This window comes from Podarcis raffonei, chromosome 1 (genome assembly GCF_027172205.1).
Source record: "Podarcis raffonei isolate rPodRaf1 chromosome 1, rPodRaf1.pri, whole genome shotgun sequence".
NCBI classification, from domain to species: Eukaryota; Metazoa; Chordata; class Lepidosauria; order Squamata; family Lacertidae; genus Podarcis; species Podarcis raffonei.
The window spans coordinates 2,893,129-2,914,271 of NC_070602.1; the positions used below are offsets into that span (position 1 = coordinate 2,893,129).

Genomic DNA, 21,143 nt, shown 5'->3' on the forward strand with positions numbered 1-21,143 from the left:
TATATGCCTGTCTTTCTTCCCCTCCCTCCCTGTCCCGCACATGATAATAATAATAAATTTTTATTTATACCTCACCCTCCCCAGCCAGAGCTGGGCTCTGGGTGACTAATGCCAGTAAAATTACAATAAAAACATAATAGGGGAGGGGAATTTTTTTTGATGGCAACTGGCCAGGATGGCTCTGCTCCACAGTCGGAGGCAGCAATGTGTCTTGATTACCTGTTGCTGGAAAAAACAGGAGGGGAGAGTTCCTCTGGTTCTGTGGTTTTCCTTCCCACAAGCATCTGGTTGGCCACTGGGAGAGCAGGATTGCTCCCTTCCCACTTGTGATCCCGTCTTCTATTCCCTTCATCCTAAGTGTCTTTTTGCTATTCTAGGTTCAATTTCCGCCAGTGCCATCAATTACAAATGTCCTTTGGTCCACTCTCCAGCACTGAATATGCATCAGCTCATAATTCAGCAATTTGGAGAGGTGCAGATCACCCTCGGGCTCATTCAGAGTCTGTCCCTTTGACATCCCGGCATCCTTATAGAATCTGGGCATGGATGAACTGTCTCTGGAACTGATTACATTCCTCAAATTATTATGCTACTGACTTTTCTCCATTTCCCCCTTCCCTCAGCAGTTTTCCTGGGAAAGTCTTCACCTCCCTCTTTGGTCGGGGAAACGATGAAACTCAGGTCACCCTCGATTTTGGACAACCCTGGCTGAAACTCCTCCTTTTGCTCTGCTATGTTTAGCTTGGAGAGGATGGAGGATGGAGGATGGTGAGGGAATATGGCAGTGTTGTAAACAAAATTTCCCTTTTCCCTAATGGGGTATCCAGGAGCCCATATAGAGTCCTTACGTAGGTTCCCTATTGGTAGGAGAGAATAACAGAGACCAACCAGAGAATATTGAGAAGCAAAGCAGCTAGTAAGCCTGATCTTTATTGAACTGTTGCAACAGGGTCTCCCCTCACCTGCAGGAGAGGAGGAGGAACCCAGAAAAATGGTGCGCAAGGCCTTATAAAGACTTTTTAAATTCCCTGTAGATCAAGACCACCCCCAGAAACATCATACATACATCACAGAAGGGGTGTAACCTAAGACCACCCCTCAGATACATCATACCTACATCACAGACAAGGCGGTCTACAGCAGAAATTTGAATGTTGTTTTTCTCCTGTCGTCGTTTATCTCCTGTCTGGCAGGTTACTTGATTGGATTGCCTGGGGAGCCTGGCCATTCTTTTGTAGTGATAAATACTTAGTTCCTGGGCCAGGTCACAGGCTCACACCCTATTCAAACAGAGACATACCCTCAAGACAGGATTTGTGAAGGAAAAGACAATGGGGAGGCTCTTCCATTTCCCTTTCACCTTGCAGAGAAAACATTTGGTCAGTTTGGGAATCAAAATGGTTCCAGGTCGTTCATCCTGTGCTGATCTATGTATGGGCTTGGTTGATACACTTATGAACATTTAACATATATCTAAGACCTCAAAATTCCTGTCACAGCCCCTTCATGCGTTTCTGAGCTGAGTCAGTGCATAAGAACATCAGGTGAGCCTGCCTGCAGGATCAGGCCAAAGGAGACCAGTCTAGTCAAGCAACTTGATGTTCTCACGACAGGGGCGTAGCGGTGTTTGCTGGAGCCCGGAGCAGGTTTGAGCACAAGCACCTCAGACAGGGGCAGAGTAAACTCATCCAGCCCTCGCCCAGCCACCAGATAGGAGCTCACACCAGGCAGGGGCAGGGAAAGGGTTATAAAGAGAGGGAAATAAGATCCATAGTCAGCTTGTCCATTATCAAGGTGCTTTAAATGATTGTCGCTTTAAAATGCTTATAGCAAGGGAGAAAAGGCTGAATTGTAAACGGATTTAGCTGAAATTAGGCTGGCCTAGGTAACGGGGCATAATAAGCTGGCAATGGAAGATTACTGGGATTGTTAAAAGCCGACAGCTATGATGTTATTTTAGTATCACAGATGTTCAGTGTGGGACCCTGAGACACACTCACACCCATCAGGCTCTGCGAACTGAAAAGTTAAACGGAACATGATTCATAGTCACTGGCAGAAACAGGAAAGGGCAGGTTTTGCAAAGCAGATGTTGCAGAGCACAAACATTGCTCATTGCTGAATGTACCTGATGAAATCAGGAAGAAGTGAAATCGTGAGTTTGTGATATCTGGATGAGATCTGGATGAGAGGGCAGGATTGGGGGGTGTGGAATACCCCAAAGCCAGGGGTTGGCAAAAAAAATTAGCTGCGGGCCGCTCCACTGTCCCTTAGACCTTGTGACAGGCCAGAAAAGCCACACGGGCGGGGGGGAGCTGGAAGAAGAGGCGAGGGGGGCAGGTAGTCCTCCTCCCCACCCCCAGCCACTGAACTTACCTTCCCAGGGGCTGCCACCTTCACCACTGCTGCTGCTTCTCGTGGGTAACGCTGAAGAAATACAACCTGTGTTGTTAATGATGATTGTGCAACCCATATGGGACATAGGCGACACTTATTCACACAATTAATATTCTTGTTCATTGCTTCTCGTGGGTAGGCAGAGAGAGTTCGTCCGCTCCGCTCTCTGGCCCACAGGAGCACCAGGGCGGCGGTGGCAGAGGGAAGATGAGCGGTGCAAAAGGGCTGCCTCTGGAGAGAGGCTGCTCAAAATGGCGTTCAGCCAGCTCAACCCAGCCCCCTTCCTCCTCTAGGCAGGGCAAGGAGAAGCCAGGAGGAGGGAGGGAGGAAGCAGCGCCGTGATGCATGTGAGGGAGAGAAATGGCCCAGCCCAAACGATCAGAATCCCCACGCCGATCCACAGACAGTCTGCGGGCCGGATCCTGAAGGCAATTAGGCCTGATCCGGCCCCCGGGTCTTAGTTTGCCAACCCCTGCCCAAAGCTAATGCAGTGGTCCCTTGGTTCTCAAATGCCTTGGTACTCAAACAACTTGGAACCCAAACACGACAAACCCGGAAGCAAGTCTTCCGGTTTGTGAACTTTTTTCGGAAGCCAAACATGCTCCGTTTTGAGTGTTACGCTTCCAATTTGAGTGCCACACTTCCATTTTGAGTGTTATGCTGAGGTCTGTCTATTTTTGCTATTTATTTTGCGTTTTGTTTTTGCGGCTCTTTTTTTGTGACTGTGTGGAACCCAGTTCAGCTACTGATTGATTGATTGATTGATTGATTGTGACTGCAGTGCATTTTTTATTGCTTTCATTTTATAGTTCAATGGTCTCATTAGATAGTAAAATTCATGTTAAATTGCTGTTTTAGGGGTTGTTTTTAAAAGTCGGGAATGGATTAATCCATTTTGCATTCCTTTCTATGGGAAAGTGTGCCTTGGTTTTGGAACGGACATCCGGAACGGATTAAGTTTGAGAACCAAAGTACCACTGTAGAGGGAGACTGGCAGCTGAGATTGCAATATTCTGACATACATGGGGAGGCCACAGATGTCCGGTAGAAATGTCCAGCAGGAACTAGCTATTGTGGTGCAATGAGAGCACTACATCTGTTTGTGATCTTTTAATAATGAGAATAGTCATTATTCCAGCTTGCAGGCCAGAAAAGGCAGAGGCAGTGTACAGCATTTGCTTTCAGCTGGGATCCAAGGCTGCAGCTATGGAAGAAACGAGATCCTCCAGCATAGGCTCAGGTTGTATATGTGCATAAATAAATCTAAATTAGACTCCACGGTCTCTGCTGTATATTATTCCGAAAGGAAAACATCAACCCCGAGCGAAAGCCGGGAACACCTAGAATCTTGCTCTGCTCAGAGACTGGGATGACGTGCAATAATACGGACATTTGCCCAGAGCTTTTCCTCAGCACAGCTGACCTTTGAGGGGGGCAACGAGTCCCAAAGTTTCTTTAGGGCTGCCTAGCCCATGGGTTAGTGATGCGTGGAAGTGAGAGCTGGACCATAAAGAAGGCTGATCGCCGAAGAATTGATGCTTTTGAATTGTGGTGCTGGAGGAGACTCTTGAGAGTCCCATGGACTGCAAGAAGATCAAACCTCTCCATTCTGAAGGAAATCAGCCCTGAGTGCTCACTGGAAGGACAGATCCTGAAGCTGAGGCTCCAAGACTTTGGCCACCTCATGAGAAGAGAAGACTCCCTGGGAAAGACCCTGATGTTGGGAAAGATGGAGGGCACAAGGAGAAGGGGACGATGGAGGACTAGGTGGTGGGACAGTGTTCTTGAAGCTACCAGCATGAGTTTGACCAAACTGCGGGAGGCAGTGGAAGACAGGAGTGCCTGGCGTGCTCTGGTCCAGGGGGTCACGAAGAGGCGGACACGACTAAACGACTAAACAACAACAAAGGCCATGGGTAGGCAACCTAAAGCCCGGGGGCAGGATCCAGCCCAATCGCCTTCTCAGTCCGGCCCGCAGACGGTCCGGGAATTAGCATGTTTTTACATGAGTAGAATGTGTCCTTTTATTTAAAATGCATCTCTGGGTTATTTGTGGGGCATACGAATTTGTTCATTCCCCCCCCAAAAAAAAAAAAATATAGTCTGGCCCCTCACAAGGTCTGAGGGACAGTGGACCGGCCCCCTGCTGAAAAAGTTTGCTGACCCCTGGCCTAGGTGATTCCTCACCTGGGCACTCCCATCTCCAATGGCTCCAAAGGTCTGCTGCTCTCAGGATACCTGGCAACAGTAGTTTGGTGATATGTTTCCGACTCTCTCTCTCTCTCTCTCTCTCTTTTTAATTTAAAAAATAAAAAATTCGACTGTCTCCAAGCCAGAAGCTCCTTGCCGCCATCTGCCAGAGAGCTTCGTTTCTCAAAGCAAATAGCTTATTACCAACATGCACAAAAGGGGGTTTATTTCAGGCAATTAAATAACAACCGAAAAAATTATACAGCTGTGGGCTTCAGAATATGTTTAATTAAGTGGCTCCCCCTCCTCTCCCCCCCCCCCATAAATGGAAAAATCTGGCTGGAACGATATAGGAATAAGCCAGCCTTGCAGCAGCCGGCTCGGAAAAGTTTGCAAGCAATCGAGGTGTGTTTTCTTCTCCTACCACTAACAGAATTGCCACTGTTCTGCAACATTTATGTGGAGTCAGCTGGGAATGCGCTGGGCTCAGCCTCCACCTACCTGCGGCACTGCGATTTCATTATTCGTGTCATAAAAATGTATACGCCACTTGATTGTTAAGAAAAACCTCAAAGCGGTTTACAAAAAGATAAAACAACTGAACCAAGAAAAGACTTTTCAATTCTACTTTAAAACATACAAAAGTCAAAACGCTAAAGCAGATTAAAATTGCCTCGGTTTTCTAAGCATCTGGGCTTACCTTGACAAGAATGTTTTCAGCGGGCGCCAGAAAGAGGTCCCTGCTTGATCTCAATAGACAGGGAGTTCCGATATGTGGGAACTGCCACACGAAACGCTCAAATTCTTGCGAGGGGTGGGTGGGCATTGCGTGCCTGGTTTTAATCGCATCGTTATTCTTTCTTTCATTTCTTGTGTAGGATTTTATTGCATTGCAATTCGAACTCCGTGGAATATAAAATAATAATAAGTCAAGATGCCATTTAAAAAGGAACCCAATGGGTAAAAAAATGAACCAAGGGTCTGGAAACCAAGCCTGATGAGGAACGGTTGAAGGAGCTGAGTCCGTTTAGCCTGGAAAAGAGGAGACTGGGAGGAGATATGATAGCCATCTTCAAATATCTTATGAGCTGACACATGGGAGATGGAGCAAGCTTGTTTTCTCCAGCTTTGGAGGGTAGGACTCGAACCCATGGCTTCAAGTTACAAGAAAGGAGATTCTGACTAAGCATACAAAAAAACTTTCCGACAGTAAGAGCTGTCCAACAGTGAAACAGTCTCCTGTGGAGGTTTTTCAGCCAAGTTTGGATAGCCATTTGTCACAGATGCTTTAGCTGAGATTCCAGCATTGAAGAGGGTTGGACTAGATGACCCTTGTGGATCCCTTCGAACTTTTCTACAATTCTGATTCATCCTGATCAAATTTGCAGATGACACCAAACTGGGAGGGGTGGCTAACACCCCAGAGGACAGGATCACACTTCAAAACGACCTGGACAGATTAGAGAACTGGGCCAAAACAAACAAGATGAATTTTAACAGGGAGAAATGTAAAGTATTGCCCATGGGCAAAAAACATGAGAGGCACATATACAAGATGGGTGACACCTGGCTTGAGAGCAGTACATGTGAAAAGGATCTAGGAGTCTTGGTTGACCACAAACTTGACATGAGCCAACAGTGTGACGCGGCAGCTAAAAAAGCCAATGCAATTCTGGGCTGCATCAATAGGAGTATAGCATCTAGATCAAGGGAAGTAACAGTGCCACTGCATTCTGCTCTGGTCAGACCTCACCTGGAGTACTGTGTCCAGTTCTGGGCACCACAGTTCAAGAAGGACACTGACAAACTGGAACGTGTCCAGAGGAGGGCAACCAAAATGGTCAAAGGCCTGGAAACGATGCCTTATGAGGAACGGCTAAGGGAGCTGGGCATGTTTAGCCTGGAGAAGAGGAGGTTAAGGGGTGATATGATAGCCATGTTCAAATATATAAAAGGATGTCACATAGAGGAGGGAGAAAGGTTGTTTTCTGCTGCTCCAGAGAAGCGGACACGGAGCAATGGATCCAAACTACAAGAAAGAAGATTCCACCTAAACATTAGGAAGAACTTCCTAACAGTAAGAGCTGTTCGACAGTGGAATTTGCTGCCAAGGAGTGTGGTGGAGTCTCCTTCTTTGGAGGTCTTTAAGCAGAGGCTTGACAACCATATGTCAGGAGTGCTCTGATGGTGTTTCCTGCTTGGCAGGGGGTTGGACTCGATGGCCCTTGTGGTCTCTTCCAACTCTATGATTCTATGATTCTATAATTCTATGATTATTTGATACACTGTGCCCACTCTTCTTCACACACTGTAGACCACCTAAACAAAGCTGATGGATCATTGGTGGGCCTAGGACCACAGTTTGGGAACCTTAGCTGTAGATCGCATTACATAAAAAAATATATGGAGGCTACACATTTTGAGTGAATAAAACTGTTTCCTAAAAAGCATTCCACACTCATCCCAGAATAGAAAATATGTCATAGGCATGTGGTGTTGTTGATGTTTTTTCATGTTCCCTGTCTGGGAACCTCCCCTTAAGGTGTCCAAGTACAGAGGCTCACACCAAATTTCCAACCAGTCATACAGCAATGCAATACTGGACATAGACTCTGCAAGAGCATTGCCATTAAGACGCAGACTGTAGAGGCAAAAGATATATCACCTTAGCTGTTCAACCTCCAAGCAATCTCTCATCCAACCACAGTCCTTGAAATACAAGGTTAAAAAAGGTAAAGGTAAAGGACCCCTGACAGTTAAGTCCAGTCGTGGACGACTCTGGGGTTGCAACACTCATCTCACTTTACTGGCCGAGGGAGACGGTGTTTGTCCACATACAGTTTTTGCAGGTCATGTGGTCAGCAGGACTAAGCTGCTTCTGGCAAACCAGAGCAGCATACGGAAACGCTGTTTACTTTCCCACCGGAGCGGTACCTATTTATCTACTTGCACTTTGACGTGCTTTCGAACTGCTAGGTTGGCAGGAGCAGGGACCGAGCAACGGGAGGTCACTAGTTGCAGCCGACTCTGGGGTTGCAGCGCTCATCTCACTTTATTGGCTGAGGGAGCCGGCGTACAGCTTCCAGGTCATGTGGCCAGCAGGACTAAGCTGCTCCTGGCGAACCAGAGCAGCGCACGGAAACGCCATTTACCTTCCCACCGGAGCGGTACCTATTTATCTACTTGCACTTTGACGTGCTTTCGAACTGCTAGGTTGGCAGGAGCAGGGACCAAAAAACGGGAGCTCACCCCATCACGGGGATTCAAACCACTGACCCTAGGCTCTGTAGTTTAGACCACAGCGCCACCCACATCCCACAAAATACAACTTTCTCGACTTCCGGGTTAGCGCCATCGACTAATGGCAGATTCCCTCCGAGCTCCGGAGGGAATCGGCTCCGCAGGATTTGGGTCTTGCCGCTGCGGCGACGCGGGGACCCTCAGAAATCACAGGCACTGAAGCCTGTGAACCTGGTGACTCGGCGGGCACCATTTTCGCCCCGCCAACCCGCGAAGGAGCCTTTTTAAAGGCTTCGGAACGGGGGACGGGGCGAGCGGCGCGGTGCTGAGAGTCGACTGCTTCTCCTGCGGAGCGAAGCCGCATGCCATGGTCGGAGAGCGCTGACTTCTTCTTGTGAACAATTGGACTTTAAAAGCAACAACCCGTGAGTAGTACGGAAATTGGATTTGCAAAGAAAAAAAATTTTTTGAATTAGGCACGATCGGGGAAGGCGCAAACAGGAAGTCCATCTCCCCGTCTTGTAAATAATTTAAAGCAAGGACTAGTTAACTAAGGTCGAGAGAACTTCTTTTTCTTTATTGGGTAAAAGACATTAATTTCACGATTTGGCAGTATAAGTAATTTTACTGGAGGATAAGAGCTAATTTTGAGAGCTGAAGTGCCGCCACCCCAGACCCGGGAGTGATCCGCGAGAGAGCCTGTTGAGGAGATATAGAAGAGTATGACAGCTGTCAAATTAGCTGTCAAGAAGAAAAAAGAGAACTTTGTTTCTGCTGTCTCTGCTGGATATATTTGTTACAATTTGGTTATATTTTGTTGAAAATAAGGAAGAACTGATACAAACTAACTTGATTTTTGGATTTGAACTGGAAGGAAGATTAAGTAACCAAAATCCCTCTAGAGGGGGTTTGGGGACATTACAAGAATGGCCGAAGGAGGAAAAATTCAAGCTAAATTGGACAGAGTTTCTCTTCTCTTGGGAAAGTTACAAGGCCAAATTGATGATTTGGCTACCAATGTTGCAACTCTGGACTTAACAGTAAACAAATTCATTGAATTTGATAAGGATTTGACTCAGGAAGTTCATGCAGCTGGACAAGAAGAAAAACTTGAGAGATTTGAGAGTGTGGAGAAAGAGATATATGTTGTTTCTGAGGAAAAGGAAGGAGGAGATGTAATGTTGCAGATGACAAAGGAGAGCCAGAGGCCTGACATGATGGTTACAAAGGAAAATAAGTACTGGATGATGAAAATCTGGTCTGAATTGGAGATTGAAGAATCGAGAGATCTCCTTATGTGGAGATCTGAAGACCTATGGATTACAAATTTGATTAAGGTGGAAGTTGGAGCTTTCGGGACATTTGGACTTAAAAGGAGTAAGAAACAAGATTCGGGCTCCACTTTTAAGTATGGAGGTCTGGCTGGAAGAAACATGGACCCTATTGGGACAGAGCTTCTCCGAGATCTGGTGTTTAATACTAAGGACTACCAAAAAAAACTGGCAGAGAGGAATTGAGAGAGAATTAAGAGCCTCGGACGTGAGGTCTCCAGGCTGATAGTAGACTAAGACTGATGGACATTTGTTGGGGATCGAAACCGGGAAAGGGGGGGTGGGGTTTGGGAATCCAAAGGGTGCACAATTATAATCTGTTTTTTATTTTGTTTTGTTATTAGTATGAAAATTGGGGGATTCGTGGAAGGGAATTTGGGTCGACTTTAGAAAAAGGTTTTAAGAATGAGCACTGATGTACAAATATTGATGTTTATAAGTTAAAATTGGTTTTTCTAAAATGAATTAAATATAAAAAGGTCAAAAATTGGGGATAAGAACTTGTTGAACTAACAATTTGAATTGGAATATAAGAAGGGGAGGTGTGGGGAAGTCAGGGAAATATGTTATTGAAAATACGGATTGTAAACTTTATGTGTTTTTAACTTTTTTGTTTTTTCTTTTTTGATTTTTTAATGTATTAAGGTGGAAAATCTCAATAAATATCTTTTTTAAAAAAAACACAAAATACAACTTTCTCAACCCATTTCACTGTCCTTGCCAGAAGCCCCCTTGTGCCTTATTGCATTCTGGCGTTGCTGACACTGACAAGGAACCAGACAGAAATTCCATGTCATCCTTTTTCATTCTTCATCCTGCAACGTTATGTATGGTTCCCCAGAAACACCACAAAGCCCGCCCCCCTCCAACGCCAGCTCCATGCATTTTGTCTCCCAAAATACGGTGCGAAAACAGATCACAAAATCACAATGGAGGCGGGGACACGGTAATTACAAATGTCCGGTGACACCTGTCAGAGCAGCTCCCTAACGCAGTGCGATATATTTTTCTTCGAATTCCATTTAGCAGCAAGAGGAGCGTTAAATCTGTAATTTCACATGAAAGGCCTTGATCATATCCAAATATCGTGTTTGAACAGGGCTTTTAAATTGCCCTCTCAAGCTGCTACATTTGTTCAGCAAAGGTCACCTGGTGGCGGAGACGTCTCATTTCTCTGGATTTAACAAAGTCAGAAATTAATCTGTCAACCGAGTTAGAACGGGAGAGGGCTGGAAATAATAGTAATATAAAACACACACACGCAAACACACAAAGGGGAGAAAGGGCGAATGCACAAGCCTTCAATCTCGCAGCAAATTCAGGTCCTGAGGCATGCCAGCAATTGATATTCAGAAGTACCGTATTGCTGCCTCCAGTTTGGTGTTGTGGTTACAGCGCCAAACTGGAACCTGGGAGAGACCAGGCTTCGAATCCCAACTCAGCCATGCAGCTCACTGGGTGACCTTGAGGCAGTCACTGACTCTCAGCCTAACCTACCTCGCAGGCTTGCTGTATTAACTTCTTCTTCTTTGGCGATCCCTCGTAGCTGAGTAAGATTGTCTTCCACAAAGGCGGTTTTAACAATGAGTCCATAAGTGACTGCAGAGGCCAATTCTGGGTCCACACGTCCTTTCACAGTGGGGACATTGGTTTCCGAACAGGAGTTGATCACGGTGTGGATTTGCCAAGCATGCCTTCCTCTTGGCACGTTTCTCCCTTGTGTCCTGAGTTCGAGTGTCTTCAAAGCCCATGACACCTTTGGTAAAGGCTGTTCTCCAAGTGGAGCACTCACAGGCCAGTGTTTCCCAATTGTTGGTGTTTATACTACATTTTTTAAGATTTGCCTTGAGAGTGTCTGTAAACCTCTTTTGTTGACCACCAGCATTACACTTTCCATTTTCAAGTTCAGAATAGTTGCTTTGGAAGATGATAATCAGGCATCTGCACAGTGTAACTTACCTCGCAGGGTTGTTGTAAGGTATTAACTGAGGATAGAAGGACAGATCCTGAAGCTGAGGCTCCAAGACTTTGGCCACCTCATGAGAAGACTCCCTGGAAAAGACCCTGAAGTTGGGAAAGATGGAGGGCACAAGGAGAAGGGGACATAGAATCACAGAATCATAGAATCATAGAGTTGGAAGAGACCACAAGGGCCATCGAGTCCAACCCCCTGGCAAGCAGGAAACACCATCAGAGCACTCCTGACATATGGTTGTCAAGCCTCTGCTTAAAGACCTCCAAAGAAGGAGACTCCACCACACTCCTTGGCAGCAAATTCCACTGTCGAACAGCTCTTACTGTCAGGAAGTTCTTCCTAATGTTTAGGTGGAATCTTCTTTCTTGTAGTTTGGATCCATTGCTCCGTGTCCGCTTCTCTGGAGCAGCAGAAAACAACCTTTCTCCCTCCTCTATGTGACATCCTTTTATATATTTGAACATGGCTATCATATCACCCCTTAACCTCCTCTTCTCCAGGCTAAACATGCCCAGCTCCCTTAGCCGTTCCTCATAAGGCATCGTTTCCAGGCCTTTGACCAGTTTGGTTGCCCTCCTCTGGACACGTTCCAGTTTGTCAGTGTCCTTCTTGAACTGTGGTGCCCAGAACTGGACACAGTACTCCAGGTGAGGTCTGACCAGAGCAGAATACAGTGGCACTATTACTTCCCTTGATCTAGATGCTATACTCCTATTGATGCAGCCCAGAATTGCATTGGCTTTTTTAGCTGCCGCGTCACACTGTTGGCTCATGTCAAGTTTGTGGTCAACCAAGACTCCTAGATCCTTTTCACATGTACTGCTCTCAAGCCTGGTGTCACCCATCTTGTATTTGTGCCTCTCTTTTTTTCTGCCCAAGTGCAATACTTTACATTTCTCCCTGTTAAAATTCATCTTGTTTGTTTTGGCCCAGAGAGAGGACAAGATGGTGGGACAGTGTTCTCAAAGCGACCAGCATGAGTTTGACCAAACTGCGGGAGGCAGTGGAAGACAGGAGGGCCTGGTGTGCTCTGGTCCAGGGGGTCACGAAGAGTCGAACACGACTGAACAACTAAACAACAACAATTAACTGAGGGACAGGAGAGCCTGCTGTGCCACCTGGAACTCCTTGGAGGATATGAATTAAAGGAAGACATAAACAGTGGAGGCAGAGCATAGCCCTCTCTTCCTCCAGGGCTTTATCTAATCCTATTTTAAAGCCATCCAAGTTGGTGGTCATCACTGCAGGAGTTGGTGGGAGGGAGTTCCACAGTTTAACAATGTGTTGTGTGAAGAAGTTCATTCATTTCCCAGTCCCAAATCCTCCATCATTCAGCTTCCTTGGACGCCCACAAGTTCTGGTGTCACTATTTATTTATTTATTTATTTATTTATTTATTTATTTATATTATTAATTATTATTATTATTATTTGTATCCCGCCCTACACCCACAGGTCTCAGGGCAGTTCACAAGATAAAATCACAATATAAAAATGCAAAATACATAATCAAAAGGAAAAGGAAAACAAGAGGAGGGGGAAAACTTTCCCCTCTCTCTCCCCTTCCTCCACGCTGTGCTTTCCCCAAAATTGTGGCCCAGTCATTTTATGAGATAGTAATGGCAGAACTGTAGAAATTATTTTGTTTTTAGAGTCTGTATCTTTTGTGCTTTATCTCATTTTATCTTACCGTATGCCACTTTGATGGCTCCTGGCTGTGAAGCAGTTTATGAATCTGTAAAATAAATAATAAAGCACGACGAGAGACGAGGCCTTCAGAATTAAATTATTTTAATGTCAAACCCTTTGCAGAACAATACCGATCAGCAGGCGTGGAGTTCAGAAGCTGAAACTGACGGGAACCGAGTCGGGTTTCTGAGGCAGAGACATGGAGGGGGAGAACAGGGTTTTGGTTCATCACAGACCCTCCTCCATTTCCCATCACTCTCAGTTTTCCATTCTGGTGCTGAGAAATGTAGGATTCCCCCCTTTCAGTGCCTGGAAAGGTACTACAGCTTTAAGCTCTAGCAGCCTTTTCCAGCCTCCAGAGGTTTATGCCCCATTCCCACCATTCATCTAAAGCATCAAAACACGACTGCCCCCCAAATAATCCTGGGAGCTGTAGTTTGCCAAGCGTGCTGGGAATGGTTAGGCAACCCGCTAGCCCCCTCCCAGTGCTATAATTCCCAAAGAGAGGGATTAGTGGTTAAACCACTCAGGGAATTGTAGCTCTGTGAGGGGAACAGAAAGGTCTCCAAACTTTTCTCAGCAATCTTAACAAACTACACCTCCCACAATTCTCTGCTTGGCTGCTTGAAGTGATATCATGGGGCTTTAAATGGGTGGTTTAAATGGGGTCTTAGGCAGCAGTGAAAAGCAGTTACTGGAAAACCAGTTACTAAAGCACTGCTCCATGTTCCATGTGGCTCAAACAAGCAGCCTCCGTGGGAAAGGGTGACCACTGAGCGATACAACTATCAAACAAAACGTCGTCAACTTTAATATATTAAATATGTGAACTTTTTCATTGACATTCTTTAAGTCAACCACAAGATTCTCCCAGCTCTCTTAAGAAGTGCTGTCTCTCCAGCCTTAACAGAACCATTCTAGTGCATCATTTAAACCTCACTCTCCAGATCCCGAATCATGAAAAGCGGCAGAAAACAGATTTGCCTGAAAACAAACGGACAGGCTTTGGGAGAACAGCAGGGTTCGTTTGGGACTTGATGAGTTGAGGGTCCACGCCTTCCAAGTTATGGCATCGAAGTATCCCTTCCAGGGAATATCTCTTGCCCTCCAGATCCTGTTAAACCAACATCCCATTTGCCACAAGCGCCCCACCCCTGCCTTCGATATTTGAGGAGTTTCTGGTTTCATGTTTGGTTAGGAATAACTCCTGACAGATACTCAGGCGCAGAGTAGTTTACCCAAAACACTGACACGGGGAGGGGGGCTTAAAGTGAGCAGCATTTGTGTGAGAGAGATTTGCATAGCAAGCTATGGATCACCAGTTTTTAGAAGGAATTAAATAACACATAATTGTTTTTTGGGAGAAAGTGTTTCTAAGCAATGACAACTTACAGTGTTGGGTAGATTGCCATGGTTTCTAAGGTTACCTGAGGATGTGCAGCACTTGTTGCTCTGTTTCTCCCAACCCATCCTCTCCCTTTAAAAATAAATAAATAAGGTAGACGCTCCGAGAGTCCAACTTTCATTGTTTCAGCCCAGTTCCTGAAACTTATCAGTTGCTACTCCACACTTGTCTTCAGCCTCGGAGTCGTCAGCGTTTCAACCAGTGATGTGCCAACATGTTGTTTCCAGGGGAGCAGGGCTCATGATCGCCATTTTCACTGGGATGCATGGGAACCGAAGTTTCCCATGCACCCTGTGCCAAAAAAAAAATTTAATTCTGGGATCCATGGGAAACTACAATTCCCATGGATCCCAGTGGCAACAGATGCTCCAAAGGATGCCACGAAGCACCCAGGCCTTAAGGAGGTGGTCTGCAAGACACAAAGAGGGTAGCAAGGACTATTGGGAGAGCTTTCCCAGGGGCACCAACATTCCAACATGAGCTGGGGGAGCCCATTCCTCAATTCTTCTAAGGCCCTGGCTTTGCTTGCTGAGGCCTTTATGAGAAGCCAGCCACACCTGCTGATACCTTGGCATTACAGAATATAAATAGTCACCAATAAAAGTGCATGCGACAGGCTAAAATGACGGGCGTGAAAACGAGGAGAGGCGAGATGCAGGGGAGCATGGCCCTGTCGGTATGGAAGATGTGGAGTTTCTTGACGTCCGGGTGGTACGCTTCGCCGTCTTCCAGCGCCCCGCGGGCAGCCAGAATGAAGCTGGCATCCCCCGAAGTCGCCACGTCAAAGACACAAGCCTGGAAGTAGACATCCTCGACGGGCAGCTTCTCCTTGCACAGCAGACGGGCCTTCTCAAGGGCACCCCTGCCCTCGTCCTTGCTTCGAGAGATGCGCTGGCTGGGCGGGCAACCTCCCACGCAGAGCTGCAAATCTTGCTCATCCGTGAAGGAGAGAGCCACCTCCTCGGCCGCCCGGATGGAGAAGGACAGCTGCCTGCCCGCCTGGCGCACGGCAATTGTGGTGCCAACGTGCGCTGCTCGGATCTCCACATGCCGCCCGGGCGTGCGCTCGTAGATGACCAGGCTGCTCCCCCCAGGCCTTGCTCCACCATTCATGGAACCATCCACAAAAGACACTGGCAGGTTGTCTATTTCCGCTTGGTAGACCTTCTCGTCGATGCACTCCTTCATGTTCTTAAAAATGACGGTGAGCTGAAAAGAACAGAGATCTTAAAAGCTTAAAGGTAAAGGGACCCCTGGGCATTAGGTCCAGTCATGGCTGACTCTGGGGTTGCAGCGCTCATCTCGCTTTATTGGCTGAGGGAGCCGGCGTACAGCTTCTGGGTCATGTGGCCAGCATGACTAAGCCGCTTCTGGCGAACGCCGTTTACCTTCCCGCTGGAGTGATACCTATTTATCTACTTGCACTTTGACATGCTTTTGAACTGCTAGGTTGGCCAGAGCAAGGACCGAGCAACGGGAGCTCACCCTGTCGCGGGGATTCAGACCACGACCTTCTGATCAGCAAGTCCTAGGCTCTGTGATTTAACCCACACGCCACCCGCGTTTAAAAGATTAAAGTGCAGCAAAAGGGAAACCCTGGCATCTGAGGACCCTCGAGACCTGTTTATTCTGAGGAAGGAAGCAAGACTGCTGTCCACCAGAAGGGCTTGGAGAAGCAAAAGCAGGCAGAGATTGGGTGCAAACCCAATAAAAGGGAAGCTTTTAATGTTTGATGTATTGCAGTGTTTTAATTATTTTGGGGGGGAAGCCGCCCAGAGTGGCTGGGGAAGCCCAGCCAGATGAGCGGGGTATAAATAATAAATTATAATTATTATTATTATTATTATTATTATTATTATTATTATTATTATTATTATTATTATCATCCTTGCCTCACAGTTGCTCACCACTTTTCCAGATCTCTCTATTATCAGAAGTAGCCCAGATAGTGCCTTGCCTTCTTCAAATTTACTGGCTTGTCTCCAGAGCTTTAACCAGATCTGTGCCCAAATTTTGTTTTGGGGGAAGCAGGGCTTGTCATCAACAGCGTCACGGGGATCCATGGGAGTTGCGGTTTCCAATGGCTCCCGTGCCAACTGTTTGAGCTGGGAAGCATGGGAATTCACACTTCCCATGGATCCCAGTGTGCTCCTGCAGGTGGGAAACTTCTTGTCCTCCAGTTGTTGCTGGAGCACAACTACCGACATCCCTGACCATAGGCTATGCTGGGTGTTGGGGTGGTTGGGAGAAGGTGTTCAGCAACAGCTGCAGGGCCGTTAGTTAGCCACTCCTGCTACAGGTGATTTCCAGTCTGATTCAAGCCTGTGAACTAAGGTGGAAGTATGTGGGGCGGGTGGCGCTGTGGGTAAAAGCCTCAGCGCCTAGGGCTTGCCGATCGAAAGGTCGGCAGTTCGAATCCCCGCGGCGGGGTGAGCTCCCGTTGCTTGGTCCCAGCGCCTGCCAACCTAGTAGTTCGAAAGCACCCCCAGGTGCAAGTAGATAAATAGGGACCGCTTACTGGCGGGAAGGTAAACGGCGTTTCCGTGTGCTGCGCTGGCTCGCCAGATGCAGCTTTGTCATGCTGGCCACGTGACCCGGAAGTGTCTCCGGACAGCGCTGGCCCCCGGCCTCTTAAGTGAGATGGGTGCACAACCCCAGAGTCTGTCAAGACTGGCCCGTACGAGCAGGGGTACCTTGACCTTGATGTGGGGCTACCTTTGAAGGTGACTCAGAAACTACAACTAATCCAGAAGGTGGCAGCTAGGCTGGTGACTGGGAGCAGCCACTGGGACCACATAACAGCGGTCTTGAAAGACCTACATTGGCTCCCAGTACGTTTCCAAGCATAATTCAAAGTGTTGGTTCTGACCTTTAAAGCCCTAAACGGCCTCAGCCCTGTATACCTGAAGGAGCGTCTCCACCCCATCACTTAGTCTGGACACTGAGGTCCAGCTCTGAGGGCCTTCTGGAGGTTCCCTCACTGGGAGATGTGAAGGTTACAGGGAACCAGGCAGAAGTAGTGATGCCCACCTTGTAGAAAGCTTTCCCAACAGATGTCAAATAATAATACACTCATACCTCATGTTACATTCGCTTCATGTTACATTCTTTCAGGTTATGTCCCATGGCGACCCGGAAGTACCGGAAAGGGTTACTTCCGGGTTTTGCCACTCACGCATGCACAGAAGCACAAAATGACATCACGTGCATGCGCAGAAGTGGCAAATTGCAACCCGCGTGTGTACAGACGTGCTGCTGCAGGCTGCGCTCTTTTCATGTTGCAAACGGGCCTCCGGAATGGATCCTGTTCGCAACCAGTGGTACCAGTGTAATAATAATAATAATAATAATAATAATAATAATAATAATAATATTTATACCCGGCCCATCTACACAACTTTCTGAAGACAGGCCTCTATTGGGAAGTTTTAAATGTCCAGTGTTGTGTTGTGTTGTGTTGTGTTGTGTTGTGTTGTGTTGTATATACCCCGCCCATCTGGCTGGGCCTCCGCAGCCACTTTGGGCAGCTTCCAACAGATTAAAAACACAATAAAATATCAAACAGAAAAAAACTTCCCTAAACAGGGCTGCCTTCAGAATCTGTTGGAAATCACCGAGACATTTATTACTATTAATTATTATTATTATTATTAGGGACCCAACATGCTGCCCTCCAGAGATATTGTGGGACTACAGCGCCCTCTTGAACAGCCGGCACAAGCCAATCAAAAGCTGAAGAGCAGCTTTTACCTTGCTGATGGCAGTGGCGTTTGACCCTTTCACGACGGGAGAGCTGGTGGCCTGCACATACAGGTAGTTGTTGTCCAGGAGCGGCCAGGAACCCTCCACCCGGCAGGTGTGGAACTGGTCGCTGAAGGTGCGCACGTGGGGGTCCCCAAAGGCGGCGCAGTGCTGGTATGTGGGGGCCCGCCCGTGCTTGCGGGCAAAGCTCTTCTCGTAGTCGCAGATGTCCAGGGAGGTGAAGCCCTGGTGATCGGGGGGCGGCTGGGGCGGCTGGGGCAGGGAAGTGGGTCCCTCCCTAGAGCAGTTGTTCTGGATCATGAGGTCTTCGATGCCATACACAGCAGAGTGGTACGCCAGGTTCCCGCGGCAGGTGCGGGCCGTCCGGCGCGTGCAGCTGGAGTAGGCGCGCAAAGCGTCGCAGCGAGCGCCCGTCGCGTCCGAGTCGTCCAGGTTCTCCGTGGCGGCCAGATACTGGGAGTTGCAGCGCAAGATCTTGCACTGCGAGTCAGCTGCACGATGGGGGGTAGGGGAGGGAAGAAAATCAGTGCCACATCATCACAACCAAAACAACAACAAACAAACCTACGGTCACGTAAAGCATGCTCAATATACACGAGACGTAATCGGCTGTGTTCTTAGATAAATAAGGTATACTATTCATGTAAGGTCCATATAGTTAAAGCTATGGTCTTCCCAGTAGTGATGTATGGAAGTGAAAGCTGGCCCATAAAGAAGGCTGATCGCTAAAGAATTGATGCTTTTGAATTCTGGTGCTGGAGGAGACTCTTGAGAGTCCCATGGACTGCAAGAAGATCAAACCTCTCCATTCTTAAGGAAATCAGCCCTGAGTGCTCACTGGAAGGACAGATCCTGAAGCTGAGGCTCCAAGACTTTGGCCACCTCATGAGAAGAGAAGACTCCCTGGAAAAGACCCTGATGCTGGGAAAAATGGAGGGCACAAGGAGAAGGGGATGACAGAGGACGAGATGGTGGGACAGTGTTCTTGAAGCTACCAGCATGAGTTTGACCAAACTGCGGGAGGCAGTGGAAGACAGGAGGGCCTGGCGTGCTCTGATCCAGGGGGTCACGAAGAGTCGGACACAACTAAACGACAACAACAATTCATGTATCAAATCATAAATTTCAATGGAAGCGATTCATAAAGTTCAACCATCGAACAAAGTAGAAGAACCAGTGGATCAGATCATTCTCTAGTCAGTTCATGCATAAGGTCCATCCATGTATTAGTGTCTATTCCACCTGACTCTTCATAAGGTCCAAATAATCCACATGAAAGGTTGTTACAGTTCCACAGAATCCTTTCACAGAGTCTAAGACAGGGATTTCCGGCATAAGATCCACCGTCATGTAATATCACATATGAGCTTTAACTACTGATGAAGCCCAGGACAGCGAAACAAGGCCAATATTCCAGAAATTTCATGTGGATTGTTAATTTGGATATGCAGAAGATATTAAAAATAAATTTAAGGAACCGCAGAAAGAGGGGGAAGAAAGTGAAGTTTTGAAATGTCAAAATGATTGTAAAATCAGTGAAATGTATAAATCTGAAAAGTATAAATAAATAAATAAAACAATCTCCTCCCCAAGGACAGGCTCTCCATTTTCAGTCACAGAATTGTATTTTCATCTACGAAACACGGAAAGACATCTGAAGGCAGCCCTTTTTAGAGAATATTTTGCTGGAAGCCACCCAGAGTGGCTGGGGAAACCCAGACAGATGGGCGGGGCATAAATAAATTAATTATTATTATTATTATTATTAACATTCTTAAGCATTGAAATACGGCAATGGTTCGGCCTGAGGTTGGATGGGTGATCTCTGGGCATGCACTGAGTAATATTCTTTCACCATTAAGCAGCTGTAGTCCACCACCAAACTTCTGGAATTGAGAAGTGGGGAATGAGGCAAATGTTGAGGCAACGCTGGCATGTGCAGTGGTTGCGCTTTCAAGATGGCATTTTTACGCACACTTACTCAGAGGACCTTGCATCCGAGTAGACCTGCTTACAACTGTGATACACACGACTGAGGATTTTAAAGATCTGATGAAGAGTTGACCGCCAGCAGCCTTCCATACTCTGCCACTACAAAGAGGCCCTCCCAAGCCAAGCCCCTCCCTCCCTCCCTCCCTCCCTCCCTTCCTTCCTTCCTTCCTTCCTTCCCATGCCCACCAAAGCTGCAACTTTCTCTGACAAATGACCCAAGCGCCAAGCCCCTTACCGTGTCTGCAGAACAGGAGGAGGATGAGCACTTTAATGAAGGCACCAGCCTCTGGAGGCCTCTGGCAGCAGGCAGATCCCCGCATCCTGATCCATTCACAGGTGACGCACGAGGGTCACCCAAACCTCTCCTCACTGTTCTCCCATGCTGGTTCACTGGAAGGAAAGAACAGTCAAGAGATCTACAGCCTATAAATTGGCAAGGTCCCATCCTGTGTGTACTCTGCGCTCCTGCATGCATGGTCCAGATCCCACTTTTCCCTTTAAACAATAACCCAAAAAACCAAGTCACTTGCTGTCACAGTGAATGTCGCTTCCCCCCACCCCACAAAGTTTTGTGACAATAGTTTCTGACGTCTTGGAAACTAAGAGCTCTGATCCCCTCAGAACGTACAGGAAGAGCCTTCTGGATCACGCAGCATCCTGTTCTCACATATCCAGCTACCTGGGAGTAGGTTCGCTGGGGCTTCCTTGAAATTTGGACCATGCTATAAATCTCGTCCAGTCAGGCCTCTATGAAGGCAGGGCTTACCTGGGAAGTATCTTTGCTGGGCTGTTTCCCAGAAAAGCACTGGGAAAAAAATGAGACCTTTGCTTCCCAGGGGAGCACAAGACCCCCTGCAGTTCACTGGATGTTTTCAGACAGAGGTTGGGTGTCCACCTGTCAAGGATACTTTACCTGCAATTCCTGCACTGCAGGGGGTTGGACCAGATGTCCTTCAGTGGTCCCTTGCAGCTCTACGATTCATAATCCCATGGGCCCTCTCTGGTGACCCAAGGCACAGCCCCAAACCTTCTGAAGTGGGGGGTTCCCTTTGGAAGACGACTCCACCATCAGCCCCTGTCACACCTCTAACATCCATCGGAGAAGACAGCGGACCAGCCAGATGACCGGTGACCCAATTCAGGCTGGCCAACTCCCATCACTG

The 21,143-nt window shown here is 47.3% G+C and overlaps 1 protein-coding gene across 1 annotated transcript; it reads right to left on the reverse strand.

The window, feature by feature from the left end:
• Positions 1-14,308: 14,308 nt before the first annotated feature.
• LOC128411019 (hemojuvelin-like) lies at positions 14,309-20,918 on the reverse strand. The gene is made up of 3 exons (XM_053382995.1): positions 20,216-20,918; positions 17,977-18,479; positions 14,309-15,435 (listed from the first exon to the last, which is right to left on the reverse strand). Exons 1-3 carry the CDS (start codon positions 20,298-20,300, stop codon positions 14,818-14,820), a joined length of 1,206 nt encoding a protein of 401 aa, XP_053238970.1. The 5' UTR covers positions 20,301-20,918; the 3' UTR covers positions 14,309-14,817.
• Between the last annotated feature and the right edge of the window lie 225 nt (positions 20,919-21,143).

Excerpts from the sequence above, each read along its gene's own strand:
- LOC128411019 (XM_053382995.1), bottom strand. The coding sequence starts at position 20,300 with ATGCGGGGATCTGCCTGCTGCCAGAGGCCTCCAGAGGCTGGTGCCTTC. Across the intron at positions 18,480-20,215 it reads CCTCCTGTTCTGCAGACACG|CTGACTCGCAGTGCAAGATC; the intron begins GTAAGGGGCTTG and ends CCCATCGTGCAG. Across the intron at positions 15,436-17,976 it reads ACGCCACTGCCATCAGCAAG|CTCACCGTCATTTTTAAGAA; the intron begins GTAAAAGCTGCT and ends TGTTCTTTTCAG.